The 23,885-nt window shown below is 45.1% G+C and overlaps 1 protein-coding gene across 1 annotated transcript in view; it reads right to left on the bottom strand.

The window, feature by feature from the left end:
- Positions 1-23,885, bottom strand: part of CACNA2D3 (calcium voltage-gated channel auxiliary subunit alpha2delta 3) — a 1,049,182-nt gene that overhangs the window by 465,410 nt on the left and 559,887 nt on the right. Inside the window, exons 10-11 of the mRNA XM_064274376.1 lie at positions 17,465-17,554; positions 6,939-7,052 (exon numbers count right to left, since the gene is read on the bottom strand). Coding sequence (XP_064130446.1) covers positions 6,939-7,052; positions 17,465-17,554 — 204 coding nt within the window. The remainder of the gene's footprint in view (positions 1-6,938; positions 7,053-17,464; positions 17,555-23,885) is intronic.

Consider the following 23,885-nt stretch of genomic DNA (forward strand, 5'->3'; position numbering starts at 1 on the left):
ACCAGGGGGAGGTCAAGATAAATAATTCCATGACATTTTTTTTTTTTAACTCACTTAGAAGAGTAACTATACAGATAGAAGACAGAGTCATTTTTCTCATTTAAATGTATGCAGCTTTATTCCTTGAGCAGATCCTGGAATGAGTCCCTTTCATATTGAGGAGTTCATATTTTATTCGAAGTGTGTATGAGCTGCCGTTAAGTCACTAACCAATGGATATTAGGCAAAAGTAAATCGCATCCAATAAATGAATAAATAGCTTCTCATTTCTACTTTCAGGAATGAAATGCTGGCAAGGGACACATTGAACAGGCAATCATGATGCTGCCTTCACAGACTCATAGTTAAATCACCAGTAACATGATGTTTCCTCCAACTCACTCGAAATGTTTTATTAGGCAGCTGCCTTGAGTAAGGCCCTGGCTAGGTAGTAGATTGCCTTTAAGAACGACTGCCAACAATCCTCCCCTGGCCAGCTCCCTCACTTCCTTCTCTGCTTCTACTTTCTTGGAATCCAGCTGTCATACTGTAAGGAAGTCCATGAGGAAAGTGGACACGTGGTGTCCTGGAGGATTAGCACCATGTGGAGAACAAAGGCATTCTGGTCAAGCTCGCAGCTGACTGCTGTTAAATGAAAGATCCCAGCTGACACTATAAGGAGCAGGGCCACCAACCGGTCAACCCACTGAATGGTAAGTGATAATTTGTTATTCTTTTAAGCCACTAGGTTTGGGGATGTTTTATAGCACTGATATGACAAGTAGTTTTCTTTCCCTTCTTCCTGCCTGTATAAGTTTTCTATTGCTGAGTAACAAATTACGACAAATTTCCTGTCTTAAAATGATACATATTTATTATCTCACATTTCCCATGGGTCAAAAGTCTGGGCATGGCTTAGCTGGGTCCTCTGCTCATGGCCTTATAAGGCCGTGATCAAGGTGCCTAGTGGGCTGTGTTTTCACCTGGGGGCTCAAGTGGGGAAGAATCTGCCCCCAAGCTCGTTTGGGTTGCTGGACAACTTCATTTCCTTTTTTTTTTTATATGTCTGAGAACCCAGCTTTTTGCTGGTTGTCAGCTAGTGCCATCCTCAGGTTCCAGAGGCCATCTGCAGTTCCTTGTCACATGGGCTTCTCCATCATAGTCATTTACTTCATCCAAGTCAGCAACAAGAGTGTTGGCTCTCAGGAACGGTCCAGCACCACTTTTAAGGTTATCATCTGATTAAGTTCATCCATGATAATATCCCTTTTGATTAAGTCAAAATCAACTGACTTGAGACCTTGACGACATGTGAAAAATCCCTTCACCTTTACCATATCTTATTAGTTAGAAGTAAGTCACAGTTCACACTCACATTCAAAGTGAGTCAATTACACAGGGTTTTTTAAATACCAGGGGGCAGAAAGCACGAGGCTATCCTGGGATTTCTCTACCACAATCTTCCTTCTTCATTGCTGTCAGCAGGGGTGGGATATGGTACATGGTGGTGGGATTTCTCAGAAGTAGAAGGCTTGTCCTCAAAGGCTGACTGAACCAATGAAGATAAAAGACAGACCCAGGAATAATCATAGTACTCTGCATGAAGCTATACTTCCCTTAAGATAATTTCCAGGGAGTTTGGAGTTCAGGGTTTAGACAGCAACAAGATAGTCTTTGGCTGGAAAAAAATAGGGATGGTTCAGGGTAGATGAAAGAGAACAAAGGCCCGAGGCTGGGAAATACACTTGGGAAATAGCAAGTACCTGGTTTTTATTTATTTATTTTTGTTAGTCTAGATGAATGGCCAGAGATTAGATAAACACAGGAGGCAGGCAGGCAGGTAAAGCAGATGAGTGAAGAGGGCTGAGAGGTAGTCTTGGGGACAGATGGGAGTTGTGGCCAAAAGGAGCATGCATTTGTTATCTAAGGGGGCAGGCATTCCTCAGCCCCAGCCATTTGTTGCCATATAGGAATGTTGGCACCAAAGCACCTAGTGTACCCCTTTACGAAAGAAACTAAAATTTGCAATTTTTTTGTAATATCTCCAGATTTTTAAATGTTGGCCAGTAACTGACAGCTTTTTAAACAAAGCGTGGGCCAAGAAACATGTCCGTGCACTGAATTTGAGTGAAGAACAGGTCCTTGGTAAGTGCACAGAAGAAAGCAAAGATGACAAAGTCCATGGAGTAATCAAACCATATCTCCTGGGCTATTTCTTACAGCAATATCCCTCAACACGTGGTTCTTCCACCAGTAGCATTACATCACCTGGGAACTTCTTAGAAACGCAAATTCTCCTGCCTCAATTCCCATAATACACAATCAGAAACCCAGAGGATGGGACCCAGCATTCTGTTGGAACAAGCCCTCCAGGTGAGTATGATGCTTGCTCAAGTTTAAGAACCACTGTCTTACAGGAATCAGCCTTTAAGATCATCTTTCTCTCCCCTGAACCCATTTCCTGTTTCTACAGTCTTAAAGACTGCCTACTACAGCATGACACAACCTTCCACTAAATGTCTAATGTTTAAAATAATAGGAAAGATGATGCTCAGACATGGGCCTTCATCTCACTTTCACACAGTGCTAAGTCACATCAGGCCTTTGTACCAACGTAGTACCTGCACCTTCACAGGGAAGCTCATAAAGAAGAGAAGTTACGTATATGAATATCATGGCACTCTCTAGAATGGAGTAGGAGGGGAAGGAGCTTACTATTAATTTCTAATCATAGAAAAAGAGCCTGTAGCTCCAGAAAGAAAATCTGCTTCTGCTTGATAATACTCTACAAACAGATGACACTACTTCATGTAACACTGACATTTCCAGGACCCTGGTTGCAATTACTCCAAAAAACCACGTGGCATAAAATCAGTACTGTTCAGCTGGAAAGATCCACTGAGATTTGTGTTTCATCTGAAGAATTAGGATGGTGCAGTCCTCATCCTATATCTCTCCCTGTAGGATGTTTAAATTCTATACTCCTGTCCTATAGGGTCACTATGAGTCGGAATCGACTTGACGGCACTGGGTGGGGCAATGCTACCCATTGGATACCAGCAAGCAGGAGTAATTCATGTAACACAGGATGTAAAAATGACACAACAGGACATTTAGCGTTAATGGAACTGCTTATTAAAAGATTCCTTTCATTTTTTTTTTTTTTGAAATGGTCCTAAATAATGCAAGATATTCTTCAACATACTACGAGACATCATGGCATCTACAAAAGTTCTATTAGCCGCAAATGTGCACGGCTCTGCCCACATTTACTAATGCTGTGGCCTCCCTCCCAGCCACCTGTCACTCATCCACTTGCAGGCTGTGCACAGAACTCCAGCCGTGCACCCCACACTGTATGCTGCAGGGGTGCGGGTACAGCTGGCATGTTCCTGCACTCCAATCATAGACGATTATCACAGATTAACTCTGGCTCCTACTTATTCCTGGAAGCCATCACCCAACATGTTGCCAGCATTTAAAACCACCTTGCCAACAGTGAATGTCCATTTCATTCAGTGGTTGGACTCTCAAGTCAGTGCCATATGTGAGTCCCACCTACTTTCAGTAAGTCTAGTTGTAGAAAAGATGGTTGTTTCCAAGGCTGAACACCAATAGAAGGAGCTGGCATCCATTTCAGACCATGTTGTACATAATGTATTTATCTCTAAACACCAGACTCACACTTGGTGTGGGGAGATGCCTGTGTTATCAGAGACACATGGGAACCAAGAATGACCAAGGGAATATGAAATGGCATCTCCAATCTCATACTCAAGGGCACACATTTTCTGAATGCAGCTGAGGCCACAGTTGTCATTTGTCTCCTGCTTCTTTTTGCCAAGTGTGTATGGTTAGTTGAACACCCAGAAATTAAATACACACATACAGAGACTCCACAGTCCCTTCCAGTCCCATCCGTGCTCTTCTTTCTGACCTCTCTACTTCTGTTTCTGTCATTTCTTATATGTTTCCTTCTCTTCAACTCCCTCAGCCACATCCCAGGAACAGCAAGTGCTACAGACCTGACTTCCATTTGCTGTAATCTCCACCCCTTCTCTCTTCCTCCCCTACTGCCCACTCCCACAAGAGGGGTCCCACAAGAGGCTGCTGACTCAGCCCACCACTGTACTTCCCCACAATGGTCAGAGGAAGGTCAGATATCACCCTGCTGCCCAAAAGGATTTAGGTAGGGGCTTCTTAGGCTGTACAGATTCTAGAGCCCTCTCCTGAGTTGGCACTTAGGGTCCTCCAGGGCAGCCTCAATTCCCATAATCCCCAAGACACAGGAACGTCTCAAAGCACCAAGTGCCCCCCTACTTTGGTGTGGTGTGGGTGTCTGGGAAGTCTCAGAGGCCGACAAACACTCCAGACACAGAATGTGGAAAAATCCCCAAGTGCAATGGTGAAGTCAGGGAGGGAGGAACTGAGGGAGGAACTCTAGCCAAGGGTTGGCCAACCACACAACCCAGAGGCTGTACCTGGGCAGAGCCAAATCAAATTTCCATGTTGCTGCAGTCATCAGGGACTAAAGCTTGGTTCTTACCCCAAGGGTCAGTTGGAGGAACACCTCCCTAATAAGCCAACTTTGCATCGATGCTTCTGAATTTTTGAGGGAAGGAGTATACAGGGGAAATTTGGACAGGTTCCTGGTCACCCTGGTGGGCCTATCTTTAAAGTCTTCTAACCTCACTCTACAGAGACTAGCTCCCTGAGCAAAGTCTGAATTGGCTTCCATCTCCCTTCCCTTTGCCTTTAACATACAGGGTCATGTGTGTCTACGTGAGACGTCTGTGATTTGTGACTGCAAACAAGAAGCAGCAGGAACTCTCCAGCCCTCCTGTGGAGGGTGTTCGGAGTACTCAGAGGCTCATCAGGGCCTATGGGGTTCTTCAGGAAACATATATACTAATGTATGACAGAAGATGGCAGCAGGGCTAGGGGCTAGCAAAGTCATGTGTCATTCCTCCCAAGAACTGACTCAGCCTGGACTGTTACAACATTCTATGAAGGCAGTCAGGGTAACGCCATTTACACGTGGAACAAGAAAATGCGTATGTGATACCCCCAAGAATATCACTTACCTTATTGACCTCTTTTCCCTGCTAAAATGCTACCATTTAGGTGAGATGCTGACCACAAATTTCAAGTCTGCTGATTGATTGATGCCTACTTGAGGAACTTTTTCAAATACAGTTACTGGTCACATCCCAAGAGATTTTAATTTTGTAGATGAAGGGTAGGGGCCGGGTAACCATAGTTTGAAAAATCTCCCCAGGGCTTTGCCCATATGCATGTGAAAGTTGAATAATGAAAAAGGAAGACAGAAGAATTGTCAAATTTGAACTTCAGGGTCGGCGAAGAAATTTGAATGTATCGTGGACTACCAAAAGAACAAAAAAATCAGCCATAGAAGAAATATAACCACAATGTTCCTTAGAAGCAAGGATGACAAGCTTTTGACTCACTTACTATGGGGGTCATCATGAAAGACTAATTGCTACAAAAATACATCATGTTTGGTAAAGTAGGGGCCAATGAAAATGGGGGAAACCCTCCATGAGACAGATTGACACAGCAGCTGTAACAATGGACTCAAGCATACCAACGATCATGAAGATGGCACAGGACTGGGCAATGTTTCCTTCTGTCATATATAAAGTCATCATGAGTCAGAGCCAATTCAATGGCAACTAACAACAACAGCAAAAGGCTGGTTAAGCTTATCCTTTAAGTTAAGGCACTCAAAAGGCACCAAAGATATTAATACCAGTCACTGAAACCCAAACATGAGTTCCTTAAATAAATGCCAACTTGGAAGTGGCCATCTAAGATTTATCAATGGAGAACACCAAAGACACAAGGTAATTATGAGCCCAAGAGACAGAAAGGACCACATAAACCAGAGACTACATCAGCCTGAGTCCAGAAGAACTAGATGGTGCCTGGCTACAACCAATAGCTGCTCTGACAGAGAACCCCTGAGGGGGCAGGAAAGCAGTGGGATGCAGACCTCAAATTCTCGTAAAAAGACCAGACTTAATGGTCTGACTGAGACTACAAAGACCCTGGAGGTCATGATCCCCAGACCTTCTGTTAGCCCAAGACAGGAACCATTCCCAAAGCCAACTCTTCAGACAGGGATTGGACTGGACTATGGGATAGAAAATGATACTGGGGAAGTGTGAGCTTATTGGATAAATTAGACGCATGAGACTATGTGGGCAGCTCCTGTCTGGATGGGACATGAGAGGGCAGTGTGGATCAGACGCTGGCCAAATGGACACGAAAATAGAGTGGAGGGAAGGAGTGTGCTGTCTCATTAGGGGGAGAGCAACTAGGAGTATATAGCAAGGTGTATATAAATTTTTGTATGAGAGACTGACTTGATTTGTAAACTTCCATTTAAAGCACAATAAAAATTAAAAAAAAAAATACATAAATGCCAACTTGGAAAGCACAGAAAGGATTAGAACAGAGAAGAGACAAGTTCTGAGGAGGGTGGGGTGCAGCAACATGGGAAGAAGAGAAGGTTCTAAAGGGTGGTGAGGCCCAGGGAGAAACTGTAGAACTACAGAAACATAAAGGAGATGGCTGCAGGGGAAGCATGCTGACTTTACCATTCTCCAGGTGCTGGGCCACCAAGCAGCTATGGTCCCACACACAACAAAAAGAGGAATGCTATTCAATATAGAGAAAGCACACTTTGCAATAAATGTTTTCATGGAACACATTAAACACATCTTTATCGGTCTCTTCTCTCCTCCAAAGAAGTTTCAATTTGAAAACAAGAAAAGCCCGAGCCTTTGGTTTTGGTCAACCAGAAAACACTAGGCTGAAAAACCAGAGGCCATTATGGGATTAAGTCTACACAGGCACTTATCTGTGGACAATCTGGAGGTTACAAAATTAAGATTTTCTCCAACCCTGCTACAAGGTCGGCACCAGCATCAACTTACCTTTCGATCTGGCCAGTTGTATTTGGCAAAGATGGTATCATAGGTGTCCACCGCCCCATCAGTTATGAGCATGATCGCTTGGCTGCAGATACTTCCTTGTCCTGTGTGATTGAACTGTGGAAAGAAATATGTTCAAAATAAAAGACACATCAGAGAACTCTGTGTATCTGCAAGTCTTCAGAGGCACGAGGCCACAGGCTTAGGAAGCTTCTCATTCTCTACGGAAGAGCTCTTTCTGCACCACAAAACGGAACCTACACGATAAGCCCTTCTCTGTGCATGGATCATCATATCTGGTCTGACAAATTGGAACTAAATATGGACCAGACAGATTTCTAAAAATCACACTTGGGGTGGGAAGTCAGATCCCAGGGACATGACCTCTCTCACCTTCAAACACGGACAGTGCTTCAGAATACAAGGGCAAAGGAGCTACGATACTGATGTTTTATGGACACATTCTAGCGGCAGCAAGATATACGAGAGGCAACATCTCTTTCAAAATCTAAATGAGGATGGATTGAGTGGGTTTGATGTGTACAGACTGCACCATATAATAAAATGAAGGCGCTTTTAGACATGCAGAGAACAAAATCAGGAATACGGCAACTCAGATTAGGAGCCTAACCCCCTTTTTAAGGGTCTATTTGAGAGATATTATTATCAGTATGTGTGGTGTGCTGAAATCAATTGTGCTTACTGGTGTGCAAACTCTAAACTTCAACTTTCAGCTTTACGTAAAGTTGTAAAAGCTCTCAGCCTTTGCCAGCAGTAGCTATAGTGACCCGAGTATGGTTGGCATTGCTGCATGTCCTCTTGGCTCAGGGTGAAGAATTGCTTAATGAATGAACACTAATAATGAATGAGATTGAAGTAACACCATGTCCTTTAAAAATTCTGCAACTACATGACAATGTTGAGGTACGGGAAACACACAAAAGGTCTTTCTTTAACCTTCAGTAGAGAGAACTCCCTCCATTATAGAATTCATTCATTTATTCTAAAAGTGCTTACTGAGCACCCAAACAGCACTGGAGATGAAACAGATAGAGAGCCCTTCCCACAGGGAACTTATACTCTATTTGGAGAGATGTACAAGAAACAAGATAAATAAGTGAACTACGTTGGCTGTATGTTTAATAGTAACGATGCTAAGTAAAAAGAAGAAAGCAGAGAAGGGAGATAGAAAATGGTGGTGGAGGTGGCAGCTCTGAGGTACCACTGAGTCCGATTCTGACTCTAGTGACGCCATGTGACAGGGCAGAATTGCCCCATAGGGTTTCCTAGGCTGTGATCTACATGGGAGCTGATCACCGGGGCTTTCTCCCATGGAGCCACTAAACCGATCGCTGTTGAGCCGATTCCAACTCAGAGTGACTCTATAGGACAGAGTAGGACTGCCCCATAGAGTTTCCAAGGAATGCCTGGTGGATTCGAATTGCTGACATTTCTTTTTTTTTGGTTAGCAGCTGTAGCACTTAACCACGATGCCATTAGGGTTTCCATGGAGCCACTAGCTGAGTTTAAACTACTTACCTTTTGGTTAGTAGCCAAGCACTTAACTACTGAATAACCAGCAAAGATCTTCCTAAAATGGTAACATCTGAAAAATACCTAAAGGAGGGGAGCATCTGAGGGAAAGGCATTCCAGAGAGGCTAAACAAGTGCAAAGGCACTGAGTGGGAGTGTGCCCGGCATGTTCGATCTGTTCACTATGACACTGGGGAAGGCTGGAGGCTGCCTTGGCTTTGCTGGCTGGCCACTGGTGAGCCAGAGAGCTTATAAAGCATTCAAGTTGATCTTTAATGCCCAGCTTCTGCATACTTAGAATTCCAGTACAGAGGCTGAAGTAGCAGTAACTTGAAGGAAGACCAAGACTAACTGGAGGGATGGACAGATGGATGGGTTGGTGGACAGATGGACTGGCGGGATTGTCTTGTGGCCTTAGTTATCTAGCGCTGCTATAACAGAAATACTGCAAATCAATGGCTTTAACAGACAGAAGTTTATTCTCGCACAGTTTAGGAGGCTAGAAGTCCAAATTAATGGCACCAGCTCTAGGGAAAGGTTCTCTCTCTCTCAGCTCTGGGGAAAGGTCCCTGTCATCAATCTTCCCCTGGTCTAGGAGCTTCTCAGCATGCGACCCCAGGTCCACAGGATACACTCTGCTCCTGGCTCTGCTTTCTTGGTGATGGACGGTCCCTCTGTCTCTCTGCTTGCTTCTGTCTTTTATCTCTCAAAAGAGACTGACTCACGATACAACCTAATCTCATAGACTGAGTCCTGCGTCATTAACATAGCTGCCTTTAATTCTGCCTCATTAACATCCAGAGATAAGATTTATAACACAAGGAAAATCACATTAGATGACAAAATGGTGGACAATCACACAATGCTGGGAATCATGGCCGAGCCAAGCTGACATACTTTTTTGGGGGACATGGCCATACTGAAACAAAGTGGAGCTAGCTCAAAACAACATGAAGCACCATATTATAGTGGAAAGTAGTCCATCCCATCCCAACTCCACAAGCATTGTTCTTTGGACAAGTTCTCTTCCTTGAGCCTCCGTGCCTTCATTTGTAAGGTGGGGATCCTTACATGGCTGCTATAACACAGGTTACTAAATGTTCATTATGTGCTGACCTACATGTTAGAACTCAATCCTCACCAGCCTCATAGGTAGATACTAACATTATCCCCATTTTACAGATGGGGAAGTTGAGGCACAGAGAGACTAGATAACTGGCTCAGGGCCAAACAGCTACTATCTGACATATCTTGGATTTGAACTCAGTAAGTCTAGCTCTAGAATCCACTCTCTCATTCAGCACACTCTACAGCCACTCAATAATATGAAAGTACTTGAACATGCTAGGCCTCCATAAATGTTCATTTCTTGTTCCTGCCACTTCCTCCTTCCATCCCTTCCAGGACTCCAGGGTCACATGGCAGTCACCAAGGCCATTATCCAGAGACTGGGTGCTCCTTAAATGTAGAGTCCTAGGCATCTCAACTGCCTTGCTCTAGTCCTGGCCCTGGCAGCCACTCCAGCAGCTCAGACTAGACTTGTTCCTTTGAGTTCATGAGCAGACAAGGTAGAAACACCTGAAAACCAAAGCCATTACAGCTTTCCACATGACTTTACTATTCTGCTGTTTCTATCAACATAACTTACTGTACCAGGAAAACTCTTATCCAGGAAGATAAAAGTTACAAATAACTTTATCATTAGTTTCAAGAATTTCCTGAAAGGCCCATCAATTCTCCAATAGAAAAGACACACTCAAACGCACTGAAGGACCAAATTACTGCACTGAGGGCTGGGGACCACGGTCTCAGGGAACATCTAGCTCAATTAGCATAACATAGTTTATAAAGAAGATGTTCTATATCCTACTTTGTTGAGTAGCATCTGGGGTCTTAAAAGCTTGCAAGTGGCCATCTAAGATACTCCACTGGTCTCAACCCATCTGGAGCAATACAGAATGAAGAAAACCAAAGACACAGGGAAAGATCAGTCCAAAGAACTAATGGATCACAACTACCACAGCCTCCACCAGGCTGAGTCCAGCACAAATAGGTGGTGCCCGGCTACCACCACCAACTGCTCTGACAAGAATCACAACAGAGGGTCCTGGGCAGAGCTGGAGAAAAATGTAGAACAAAACCCTTACTCTCTCTTACACAGACACACACACACACACACACACACACACGACCAGATTTACTAGTCTGACAGAGACTGGAGAAGCCCCAAGAGTATGGCTCCTGGACTCCCTTTTAACTCAGTACTGAAGTCACTCCTGAGGTTCACCCTTCAGCCAAATATTAGACAGGCCCATAAAACAAAATGAGACTAAATGGGCACACTAGCCCAGGGGTAAGGATGAGAAGGCAGGAGGGGACAGGAAAGATGGTAACAGGGAATCCAAGGTTGAAAAGGGGAGAGTGTTGACATGTCATATGGGTGACAACCGATGTCACAAAGTATGTGTATTGTTTAAAGAGAAACTAATTTGCTCTGTAAACCTTCATTTAAAATACAATTTAAGAAAAAGAAAGTGTCAAAGGACAATTTACAACCTTACACTCTTTGAACCCCTGACCTCAAAATGCTGACCTTGCTGGGTTTAGTAATCCTAAACTATAATAATATATAATATTATAGCAACAATTTTGAGAATGGCACAGGACCCAGCAACATTTTGTCCTGCTATAAATAAGGTTGCTATGACTTAGAGCCAACTCTATATCACTTAACAACAACAACAGACTCTAATAGTAGGATCTTTTCCCAATCCTAACCAAGCCTCCTCTCTTCCCTCTGCAATGAAAGGCCCACCTTAAACTAGACTTGGAAGTCTCAATAAAAATCCTAAATGTGTCCTTTTTGTTCTGAGACGTTCCTAAGGCTCTGTCATGGTAAAACAGAGAACAGACACGCTTTATTGTCCTAAGAATATGCACAGACTTCTGTCTTATCAACAGGTTATTCTGGTGATGTTTTAGGGAGTCAGGATTCCACACAGCCTTTACCCCACTGCATCAGCCCAGAAGCAAGCCACTGAGTAAAAATGATCGAGGTCACAGGAGACTGAGGACAAGGGGAAAAAATAAGGAGGCCGGGGGGCTGGAGCACACACAATTCATTTGAAAACGTCATAGAAAAACTCTCCCAAACTAAAGAAAAGAAAGGGAGGGTAATGAAGATATCTGAAAAATGCAGACCGGGAGAAGCGGGTGCCCGGAGCTGTTTATTTTAAAACATCACTTTCCTCTCTGGCTGGATCCCTGGTATTCTCTGCAGCATTCTGCAGTTGGAGAATTTTGAAGAATGCAATTAAATTCAAATGCTTTGATGAGTAATTTCTCTTCATATTTGTCTAGAACTTTTTTTTTTTGAATAGCGAGAGTGATGAAAGTGTTTTCCATGATAATAACAATGACAAGGGCCTGGTGATGAACTACAATTAACTCAGCGATTCATCAGTTAGCAGCGAAAATTTCAATGCATCCTGACATTTAGAGCATTTGGTTGTGATTAACAGTCTTTGAAATGTCACCAAATTTTGTTTAATTGGCTAAGAAAAAATTTTAAAAGGTAATCACTGCAAAGATCACATTCGTCGCCAAAAAAGATAATTGCACTTGTCACATGACAAGGTAGATGGTAACTACATACTGTAGCAAAGCGGCTCTGTGTGCTATAGAATCTATGAATGCAGCAGAGCTCAATAGCTAGAAGAGGCTTAGAAGAGTATTTGAATATTTCTTTCAAAGCTGTTTGTATCAATAACTGTAAGCCTTTAAGTCATCTGAGACAATACTAAATCTGAAATGTAGGTGATTTTGAGAAAGAATTAACTCCATTTAATTATAGCAGCCTCTGAACCATTCCAACATCCAGCCATAATCACAATTCCAATATTCTGTGTGTGGGAGGGTGGGAAGCATGAGTATGTGTGTCTGAGAAATAGCTTTTTATTTCATATTGACTTGCAAAGGCAGGCATATTATACAGGAAGAGAATTACAGCACTTAAAGGTCACATTGATGAAGTGGAAAATAGATAAAGCTTCATTTTCATGGGAGATTAACCATCTCTGTGTTTGTGAAACAGTTTGGCTGATTAAAAGCCCAATGGCAAGAGATGGGATGGAAATGTTTCTCTCCGTGGAATAAATGTGTATCCTAAAGAATATGGTGCCAACAGCCAACCAATCTCAAGCAGGGGACATTATGTAACAGTTATTGCTGCTTCTGTATCTTGCTTTCTGAGATTTACATTCAGCCCATCATATTTTCTGCTTGGTCACACTCCAAAAGGTCTTTTGTAGGGGAAGGCCGTACAGGTAGACATGGGGAAGGTTCCCCCGTTTCAAAAATACTTCTCACTAGGATTAAAAAAAAAATCTACCACATGTGGGTCATTTCTCTGGATCTTAGAGATCCCTGTGGGAGTATAAATGTATCCCTTTGGAGTATAAAATGCTGTTATTGCTGTTTTTAATTGCCATCAAGTTGGCTCTGACTCATGGCGACCTTACATATGACACAACAAAACATTGCCCAGTCCTATGCCATCTTCATGATCACCGGTATGTTTGAGCCCACCCCTGTGGCTACTGTGTCAATCCATCTCACTGAGGGTTTCCCTCATTTTCACTGACCCTCTACTTTTTGTGCCTGAAAGTGTCCTTGTTGAGCCATGACTTCTAAAAGATGCTAATACTGAACTCATGATTTAAAGATTTCCTGGGTCAGCAACCTGGAATACTGGGATAAGTGCATTTTAAAAGGTCTATTCGCCAGCTGAAGGACATCTCAAAGTCCTTCCTATCCTTGTGCGCACTGTGAGTCTCCACGAGGGCGGGGGGCGGCATCCCTCCACCTCCACTGCATACCCCATGTGGGAGTATCTGGCCGACCAGTATTCAGCTGGGCCGGCCACAGGAAATCTTGGCTTAGGAGCTTCTAAGAAGGAAATTGAGCGGAAGGAATGGAGGGAGAAAAGGCATCAGAACAAGGAGAATAAGGGAATAAGAAGATGGAGGAAAGCAGATATTCCCAAGGACTTGGACAGGGATAGGACCTAAGCATCAAGGGCAGGAAGCAGATTCTAGAGATTTCCAGTCAGTGTGGCAAGAGAGAGAGGCTGCCTCCTGTTCTCGGTGGTCACAGAGACAGCACTTCTCACCCAACCTGGCACTGCAGGAGGGAACCGGGCACTGCTTCATCATGCCAAAAAGGTCTCTCCAGGGCCAGCTTCCTGGGCATGAGACATGCCAGTCACACAGGGACCCGTGATCAGAAGGGCCCTGCACTGGATTTAATGCTGTTCTGTCACTGTCTTAAAATTCTTAATACATTTTGAACAAGGGGCCCTGCATTTTCATTTCGCACTGGGCCCTGCAATTACATAGCCAATCCTGGGTCTCTCCCATCCCCATTTTATAGACGAGGAAAATAAAGGGCCAGATTTAGAATAGTTTGCTCAAGGCCACACAGCAAGCTCTGGGAAGTCACGATTCTCAGGCCCACCTGCTTGGCTCCAGAGGCCACGCACTTAACCACACAACGCCACCCTCCCTGACTGTCACTCCTTCAACACCTCGCCAAGAACAGGAAACTGGGAACCCATTGCAGGGCAGACTTGCAAACCATGGAGTCCAGTTCAGAACAGCTTCCCCTGCTCTGGCCACCGGGCTTTTGATGTATTTAAAAAAAAAAAAAAAAAAAAGCCAATTTTCAAATTGTGACAAATCCTTCCAATATTGAAAAAAAAATATTACCAACTGAAAAAAAACCTGCCAAGATACAGCGCTCAGTGCCTCCAAGTCCTGAGAAGGTTCCTGTCCAGGTTCAGCCCAGAATTTAAAGTTGTAACCTGGCCCTTTCACTGGCTAGCCATGTTTCTAAACTATGAATAAGCTGTGAACATGGATGTGGTGTCCAAAGCACCAAGCCTTACATAAATGTCAATCACCTGTAGCCTGCAGGCTCCTCGGAGCATGGCGAGAGGGAATGGCCACGCGTTAGGATCAAGAAAACTGTCTTGATGAGGACAGTAAAAATGTCACCTTTCCTCCTTATTTTCTCTACTCTTCTGCAGCCGTGGCAGGGAGGCCCAAACGACCTTTGCCGTGCCGACAGAAATTGGTGGAGGAGAGTCTAGAAATTATGGGCTGACCCTCTGCTTGAGAGGCTAGTGTAGCTGAGTAGAAAACACTCACATTTTGCAGTCAGGCATAACTGACCAGCACCTGCAATTCTGGGTATAAATGCAATATTGGGCAAATGATTCACCTGTCTGAGCCTCAGTTTGCACACCTGCATAATGACAGCAGCTGCCCTGCAGAGCCACCTGTACACTAGCTTCAGTAAGGCCCCTGGAGCCTCTAGCTGGTGCCTCCAGCTCATGCTCAACCCTGCAACTTGGATGCTGTGCCACTTAGCACGTGTTTGCCATTACAGCCATCTCAGCCCTTTTCCCTGCAAACCACATTTCCAGGTTCCCCAGCAGTTTTGTCAAGGTTCATTCAAGAGGGAATACTGGTGGGAACAAGGGAGAAAGCCAAAGTATTTCTAAATGATTTCTCCCTTTCTCTCTGCTTGTGCAGGGTGTTCTCCAGCAGTGGCTGTATTCCCTTCAGGGTTCCAGTTTCCACGAAGACAGGCCTTTCCCGCCATGGTCCGGCTCTCGCCGGGCAGCCCCCTCCACACCTCCATCTCCCTCTGGATTGCCACAGCCACTAGGCTTTGATAACACCCTTCCTCCCCTTGTCTTTCCTGGCCTAGGAGAGGAGCAGCCTCCTGCTGCTGCTGATTTGTGGGTCGCTTCATCCCCTCTTCAGTTTCTCAGCTTTTCCATCACCTGTGCAACCGATTCCCTGAATCAAACTCCTTATATTGCATTGGGCAAATCTGCTGTAAAAGACCTCTTTAAAGTGTTCACAAGCAAAGATGTCACTTTGAGGACTGAGGTGTGCCTGACTGAAGCCACGGTATTTGCAATAGTCTCATATGCATGTGAAAGCTGGAGAATGAATAAGAAGCCTGAAGAAGAATTGATGCCTTTGAATGATGGTGCTGGCGAAGAAAACAGAACATATCACGAACTGCCAGAAGAACGAGTAAGTCTGTCTTGTAGTAAGTCTGTCTAAGTAGAGCCAGAGTGCTCCTTGGAAGCGAAGATGGTTAAGACTTTGTCTCACATACTTTGGAAATGTTATTAGGAAGGACCAGTCCCTGGAGAAGGACATCATGTTTGGTAATTTAGAGGGTCAGTTAAAAAAAAGAAGACCCTAGATGAGATGGATTGACACAGTGGCTGCAACAATGGGCTCAAACATAGCAATAACTGTGAGGATGGTGCAGGACCAGGTAGTGGAAGAGTCTGAGCAGAGGAGGACATGAGCGTTCTGTTGTACATAGGGTCACTATGAGTTGGAATCGAGTCGATGGCACCCACCACCAACAACTATTTAAAATACTTAGAGTGGTTTCTATTTTTCTGTTCTTAACATCTAAACTGCTACCTCTCTGGTCCAAGCCACCCTTATATTTCAACAAGATAATTTAATGACTTCCCTGCTATTGTCCTTGCGCCCCTAAATTTGCTTCTCAACACGGCAGCCAGCAATATGTTATTAAAACCCAAGTCAGATCATGTGCTTCTCTGCTCAGACTCTTCAATAGCTTTCCTTCCACACAGAATAAGAGCCTAAGTCCTCACTGGAGTCCATAAGGCTCTCCATGATCTGGCTCCTGCTACCTCCATGACTGCATCTCCTACCACTCTCTCTTCCCCACGTTGCTCTCTTTACACCAGTCTCCGTGGTGTACTGCTCACATCCCTCGTCAGGCCTTTGTACTAGATGCTTTCCTTTCTGGAAACTTCTTCCTCAAGGTACCCACATGGCTGCTCCCTCACTTTTCAGGTCTCTGCTCCAACGTCACGTCATCGGAGAGGCCTTCCCTGACCTCACTGTGCAAAGGAACAGCTCTGTCTCCTTCCAGCGCGTCTATGACTCAGGAGCAACAGTGCACTATTGACAAAAGCAGGTGGCAGGGCCTGTCTGATTTGCAGACTGTGGTCTTCTGACCTTCGCAGTACAACAGGAGCAACATGGGGGCAAGGACTTTGTCTATTCTGTTCACTGTTGTATTCCCAGTGTCTGACTTTAAAAAACATGGAACATAACCTAGCTAAATAGAGGATACAGGATCTGGAATAACGAAGACAGCCATTATTATTCCCACTACCCCTGCAAGAGTAAAAAGAAAGCAAAAGTAGCCTGTTGTTCCAGCTTCATACAACTGGATTTAATGGTCAGAATCACCCGCCCAGGATTCCCCAAAGTGTTTCACTGGATGTTAACAGGTGCTGCTTGAATACAGGTTCGCTCTGAGTCAGAACGGACTTGATGTCAACAGGTTTAGTTTTTTTTGGTTTTGGTCAAAGAAGTCTGAGAAACAAGATTAAACAGGTAAGTGGTATTCCCTCTTACGGTACTTACTGGAGCCTAGAACATGCTATGCGTATGTGAATCTCCAAGAGGTCAGGGAGAGGGAGGACAGGCATAGGGTGGAGCATATCTAAACATATTGCACAGGGAAGCCCTTCTTCCCTCAAACGTTTCCACAGACTAGGATTCAGTGGGACACGCATGAGAAATGGGTGCATCCTATGAGTTACGTGAGACTTCCTCAGGAGAGAAGAGATCTGTGTAACAAGGTATTCCAGCACTGGGGCACAGAGATGGCCCACAGTCAATGAGCACAGCATGAGAGTCCCATGACTGGCCTCCATCACTTCTACCCAGCATGGGGCTGGTTTGACCTCCCCAGTTGGCACCCGATTTCCCAGACAACTCTGATGACCAGCCTCATTCACCCGTCTCGCGTCTGTAGATGCAGCTCCATGACAGCCGTAACAATAATATTGGCCCATAATTAAAAAACAAAACAAAAACCCCAGCTATTCTCTGGAGACGAGAAAGGCAAGTCAAAGAGGGGCTTACGTCACTGAGGATGTTGAAGGCCTCGTTGAGAGCTATATCCAGCATTCCGATTCCCTTGGCAAAAAGTTTGTCCAGATGCTCCCTGAAGTGCTGAAACAGCAAAGGGGAAAATCCATTAGCGTCTGTCTCAGTATCTGAAATGCCAGCCTTAAACGAACAGGGGTATTTGAATGCAAAGCCACTGATTCTGAGAACCAAACGGTCATAATTCAGATGGTTTTTCCTTCCACATTCAAACTTGTTTAATATAAAATTTTACCTTTAATATGTGTTTTTTTAGCTTGGATTACAGTTTAGGGAAAAAAAAAAATTAGCTGCTCTCTAGTGAAAAGTCCTTAACTCCTTTAAAGTTCCTGCTCTCCTCATTAGTTTAATGGCCTGTGACCCTTCGCTTCCTCTCCCCCTGTGCTCTCCCTCCTGGTCACTCTAGGGCTCTGCAGGCTCCCACCTCTTCCACTGGTAGAATCCACCCTCCACCATTCCCTGGCTTCCTGCCAGGCTCACTCCCACTTACTTTTTTGGGTCTCAGATTAGACATCACCCACCCCACCGGCCTTTGCCCCCCCCCACCCACGCAGATCACCTTGCACTTAGCACTCCACATGTACACCTGCCTGACTACAGTTTGTCCCACTCAAGGCTGAGAGTACTAAGACAGGGCAGGCAAGGCTTGTTCCCTACTGTCTCCCATATGTCTGACACTCAGAAGGTGCTCAATAATTGCCTCTGGAGAGAAGGACCAAGACTGGGTCACAAAATGAGAATTATAAATATGACAGGGGATCCAGGTGACATACAGAAGAGCTTCAAAGAGGAGGCAGACTGGGACACACTGACAGCATTGGTTCTACAGAAGCTGCAGAGTAAAGGAGACAAAAGGAAGTAGCCGTGATACCCACACTCCTCTGCCTCTCAACAAGGCACGTTAGCAGATCAAGGAGCAGCAGGGACATGAGAGTGCACACAATGTCTGCTGATGCCCAGAGACCATGTCCACAGTCGCACAGCTCCCGGGGCATTACTTCCCAACTACCCATCCCTAAACCATTTCTTTTCTATTGAACCGAATGAATCTCTTCCCAAAGACATCCGCACCCTTGTCTGCTACAGAAACTGGCTGAAGGAGTCACCAGGAGGGAGGCGGCGAGGAGGGTGAGGTCATGGAAAACATTTGCGGGCGACTTCCCGGCCGAGTGGAGGTTTGCTTTCTCTTGCCACACCCTGGGACCCAACAATGCCCCAAACCTGCAATCAGTACTCAAACACCCACTCATGACGTGTCCTGAAGACCACACTGCCTAAAAAGCCTGAAGCTGATCACAGAATCAGAACAGATCTTAGAGACTGACCCTAGAACATGGCCAGTGGCTCCAAGAAGCCTCTGCCTGGGCCCTCTCAGGAAGCAGCACGGCTGCAGGTCACTGGGGTGGTCTGCAGGCTGGCTGGCAAGATGGCGTCAGGGCGGAGTGAAAAGCTTAGGTAGGCTCCTCATGGTGGTTTGGCTTCAACGACCCCCAGGCCTAATATGAATCAAGGCTGGAAGAAGTCAGCAGCTAAACCTGGAGATCCACATGACTCACAAAATCCTCTTCCCTGGTCTTCCGTTCCCTCACAGTAACCATGACTTCATGTCCACTGAGCAGCCAGCACCACTGAAATCTGCCCCGTGTCAGACCCTTGATAAATACCATGCAACTGAGTCCTCACAACAACCTGTGAGGTTTTGTCATCCCCTCTGACACATGGCTCAGTATTGTGCCCAAACTGATATGCCTCCTAGCTGCCTGGGCCCAGGGTCCACCCCAGGTCGGCTTTGCCCACTCTAAAGCTCTCCCCTTTCTGCTATATACCACTGAGTTAACAAAATAAAAGCAGGTACATTTTTTGAGTACCATGTATGTATGCCAGATTCTGGCATGACCTTGACACACAGGCCAGAAGCTGGGCTTCAGAAAGCTCGCTCTCAATCTCTGCACCTGAGCTGGAGCTGTATCAGCAGGTGATGATCAAGCAGCTTAAGTTATGGGGAAGAGGAATGCTGAGGCCCAGGCACCAGGCAAACCAGCCAGAACCAAGTCTTACACTTCTCTTTTCTACCTCTGCTATTTCTAAGGGAAGGGTAGCGGCTCCATGAACACTTGGTTACCAAGCACAGGCAATTAACCACAGCTGAGGATGTCCCAACTGTGGGTGGGCACACAAGAGGGGAGAGAGAACAGGTCAGCCCCCCTTCACCAAGAACTGCCCCTGGACACTAGACTGCGGGTGAGCAGTGGCTGCAGAGAGGACTCAGGCTCAGCAAGTATCATGTCATGCTTGGCCCCACACGAGCCCTACAGGACACAGAGCCCCATCACGCGGCTTTCAGGCTTTCAGAGACTGGTTTAACTGGCCCCAGGTTCACGTTGCTGTGGCCAGACTCCACCTTTGCAAATTCATTGACAGCATTTCTGTCAAGTGCTTTTGGTTGTGCTCAGTCACACGTTTACAAAGTTTTTTTTTTTTTTTTTTAATAATACTGCGATCCCATTTAATTTAGCTTTTAATCCATGTGTAGCTGTGTGTCATGTGCAGAAAGGAGCTTCAGGCAATGGTTGCTTTTATTGCTGGACATTTAGAGTAAAATGTAACAATATGTCACGAAGTTCCCCTCAATTCCCTTTTATGACAATGGCAGTTGCAACGCTATTTCTTCCTGGGAAAAATCTGACCCACATATTAGTTGGAAAAAAATATTTCTTCAAGTGAAGGGTTTCCAATTGATGTCACAGATGAAGGACTCCTTCTCTTTCTCTCCCCTGCCTCTCTGTCCTCGCCATCATGGTCCAATCTCCCTTTTCTCCAACACCAGAGCCTGAACCAAACCAACTGCATCATCCTGGTTTTCTAGGCTGCATCGAAACCTCGGCCCAGCTCTCCTAGGCAAAATCTGACCTTCCCCGAGAATTCCCTCTTGTGATGTGTCAAGAGCTGCATTGTCCAGTCTGGTAGCCATAAGCCACATGTAGCTATTTACATTAAAACGTAATTTAAATAACTTAAAATTAAAGTTACCTAAAATTAAAAATTCAGTTCCTCAGCCACACTAGCCACATTTCAAGTGCTCCACAGTCACATGTGGCTAGTGGCTACTACACTGGGCGCCAGTGATTTAAGATATTTCTGTCATTGCAGAGAGTTCTATTGGACAGCGCTGACCTGGAGACACAGGGTGGCCTGGCCTTTCCTCCTCGCCAAGCCACTGATTAACGGTGAGTCAGAGGGAACGCTAAGACCTTGTACCCGGTAGACATCTGTGATTTTTGACTTTCCGGTATTGTTTCCTCTTCTTCAGGTTTCCCTTAGGGAACCACTTCTCTCCCTCCTACTCCCCATAACTCATTTGCTTTGGGGCATGTGCTAACTTCTTCTGCCAAGCCAGGGGGTGAGCCTATATATCAGACCTGTCTCAACTGTGATTCCCATCAGCCACAGTCAAGTATGGGCATATGACCTATAACTGGACTTCTACTGGAACACAGGAAAGAAGACTCTCTCTTCCCACTGGAGTTGTTGAGGGATTAGAGGAAGCTCGGGGCTGGCAACAGCCATCTGTGTCAAGAGCACAAGATGGAATAGTGACGACTTGCGCCTCTAAATCCAGGTATGCCAGAAGTAAGATCTATCCCTGGTATTTCCAGGTAAGTGAGTCAAAACATTAGCGTACTTGCTTCACCTACATCAACTGGATTTCAGCCACTTAATTAAAAGGATTCCAGCTACCACAACCATGCACAATGACCTTGGCTTCCGAGACACATTCTGCATGGCTGTCGTTTAGCAACTGCCTGTGCCAGCCAGTATAAAGCACCCTTTCTCCAGCATGTCCCTGGTTCTCATGGGATTAATGACCATCGCTCTGACTGCCCATGGCCTGGCGTGATCTGTGATTTGGCTGAAGACGAATCCTAGGCACGTGTACTCCGAGGCTAGTGCCTGGAAGTGAATAAAATGTCTGGAAGAGACTCCCTTGTATTCCCCAGAACTACAGATTTCTTCTTCTCTACCCTGGTTGAGGCCTCTGTAAGTCTTAGAAATTGTTATATTTAATGCCATCGTAAGATTATCACTGTAATAATATGTACAGATGGTATAAAGACTGGTATACAGTTGGTATACAACTTCATGACCCTGTAAAAAACACCCAAAACTGAACTACAAGTCAGGAGACAGAGTCCGAGCTTTGGTTCTACAACTTACCAGCTCAGAGACTCTGAGGTAAGGGACTTTAGCTCCCTGGCCTCAGTGTCAACCCCTATGAAATGGAATGTGTGAAACGTCTTTTAACATGGATGAATCTGGAGGACATCAGGCTGAGTGAAATAAGTCAATCACCAAAAGACAAGTATTGTACAGTCCCACTCTTTTGAAAAGTCAACAATAGATATACATCCAGAAAGCAAAGTTATTTGAGGTTATCAGGAATGAAAGGTGGGGGAACCACTTCCTAGAGAGTAGACACTTGTTACTTTCAGTGACGGAAAAGGCAACCCAAAATCTGGTTGAAGTCAGAACAACCTGATCAAAGCAAATAAAGACACTAGAAGTATACACGAAAAAGGACAATTTTGGTAAATGCTGTAAAACACGACTTTGCAACCATAGTAAAAACAACCGAAAAATATGTGTGGTTACGGAGGTGGATATGGATGCACATATGTGTATAGGAAGGCATATGTCAGTACACACCCCTGCATGGACACCTAAAATGCAATCAAATCTTATCTAAAAAAAAAAAAAAAAAGATTGCCCTAGCACAGAAGTCTCTCCTCAACAACTGTATGCCAGAAGGTTGCCAGTTTTCATTATTTCTCTAAATTAAAATAAACACTTTATTGGAAATGATGACAATTCCATCTTATTATTAAACTTCAATAAAGGAGGAGGAGGGTGGCTTTTTATCTTTGCTTCAGGCGCTCACACAGCATATGCTGCTGGCCTGGTGAAGGCCTCAGCCTCCGAAGCAATTAGTGCAGCTCAGTGCCTGGGGAGATGAGCCATGTGTGCGCCGTGGCTTCCTGTGCCCGCGTGCCAGCAGGCACAGCTGAGCCTGCTTATCTCCACAAAACAGTGACAACACCCAGGCCAGCGGGGGAGCCTGGTGAAGTAACCTGCGCCTCCCATCAGTGTTTGATTTAGTTGAGGCAACACTGATAACTCTCTCTGTGATAACAGCAATCACGTTTACTCCTGCCTATGGAATTAGCAGCAATATTTGTTTTGAATCCTCCCAATTAAGATCAAGGGATTAATATGAAAAGTGGACATTGGGGAAAAAACATAGTAACTGAGACCTGTGACCCTGGCTGTGGGTACAGCTCATATTTGGGGGGAGCCATCCATCAGTGACACCCATCAGGGTTGGTGGAGTTAGGCAGGTCTGAGTTTTGCACCCATTAGGTGTGAATGAGGTCACCACTGCCCAAAAGCCACAGAAAGGTTTACGGAAGTCACTGCACCGAGTCCTCCGAGAGAAGCAACGCTGGCCAAACAATGACAGTGTGCCAGGAGTCATATGCTTTTCATGTGTGACTTCATTTGATCCTCCCAACGCCCCTAAAATAAAGGTACTATTATGTTCTCCCACTGCCCATCTGTGAGTTTGTTACACTGTGCTGGCTTGTTTTTTGCTATGCTACTAGAAGCTATGCCACCAGTACTGCAAACTCCAGCAGGGTCGCCCATGGTGGACAGGTTTCGGCAGAGCTTCCAGACTACGACAGACTAGGAAGAAAGCCTTGATGATCTAGTTCTGAAAATTAGCTAATGAAAACTCTGTGGATCCCAACCTAATATCCTCTAATACAGTGCTAGAAAATGAGTCTCCTAGTTGGAAGACACTTAAAATACACAGTGGTCCTAACAATGGACTCAAGCATACCAATGATTGTGAAGATGGCGTAGGACCGGGCAGAATTTAGCGCTGTTGTACACAGGCTCGCCATAAGTCAGAGCTGACTTGACAGCAACTAACAACATTACTCTGTGCAGAGACCGACGCTGTGCCTCTCACCCAGAGCCTCCTTGGGCTACCTTCTAAAGCTGCATGAAGAAGCAGCTTTATTCCAGACCTTGCAGGGTCACCCACCCAAGAGGGTGCTCACCACCTTTTATACAGGCATGAAGCAGTGTTTCCTGAATTTGTCCTCCTGGGAACCCTATTCCACAAATTCTTTCATGCAGGAAGGTGCTATAGTCAAGCATGTTTGATGAACACTAGGTCAGCCAGCATGTACAGGAACTAACAAAGGCAATAAGAAGTCCTGTAGTGAAAGCCTGCTGAACCTTACCAAGCCACCATTTCTCACTCGACTTGAGCACAGAACTGTTTTCTCGGGAAGCATCTAACCCTGGGTTGCTCAACCTTAACATTATTGACATT

The sequence above is a fragment of the Loxodonta africana genome, chromosome 22 (assembly GCF_030014295.1).
Source record: "Loxodonta africana isolate mLoxAfr1 chromosome 22, mLoxAfr1.hap2, whole genome shotgun sequence".
NCBI lineage: Eukaryota > Metazoa > Chordata > Mammalia > Proboscidea > Elephantidae > Loxodonta > Loxodonta africana.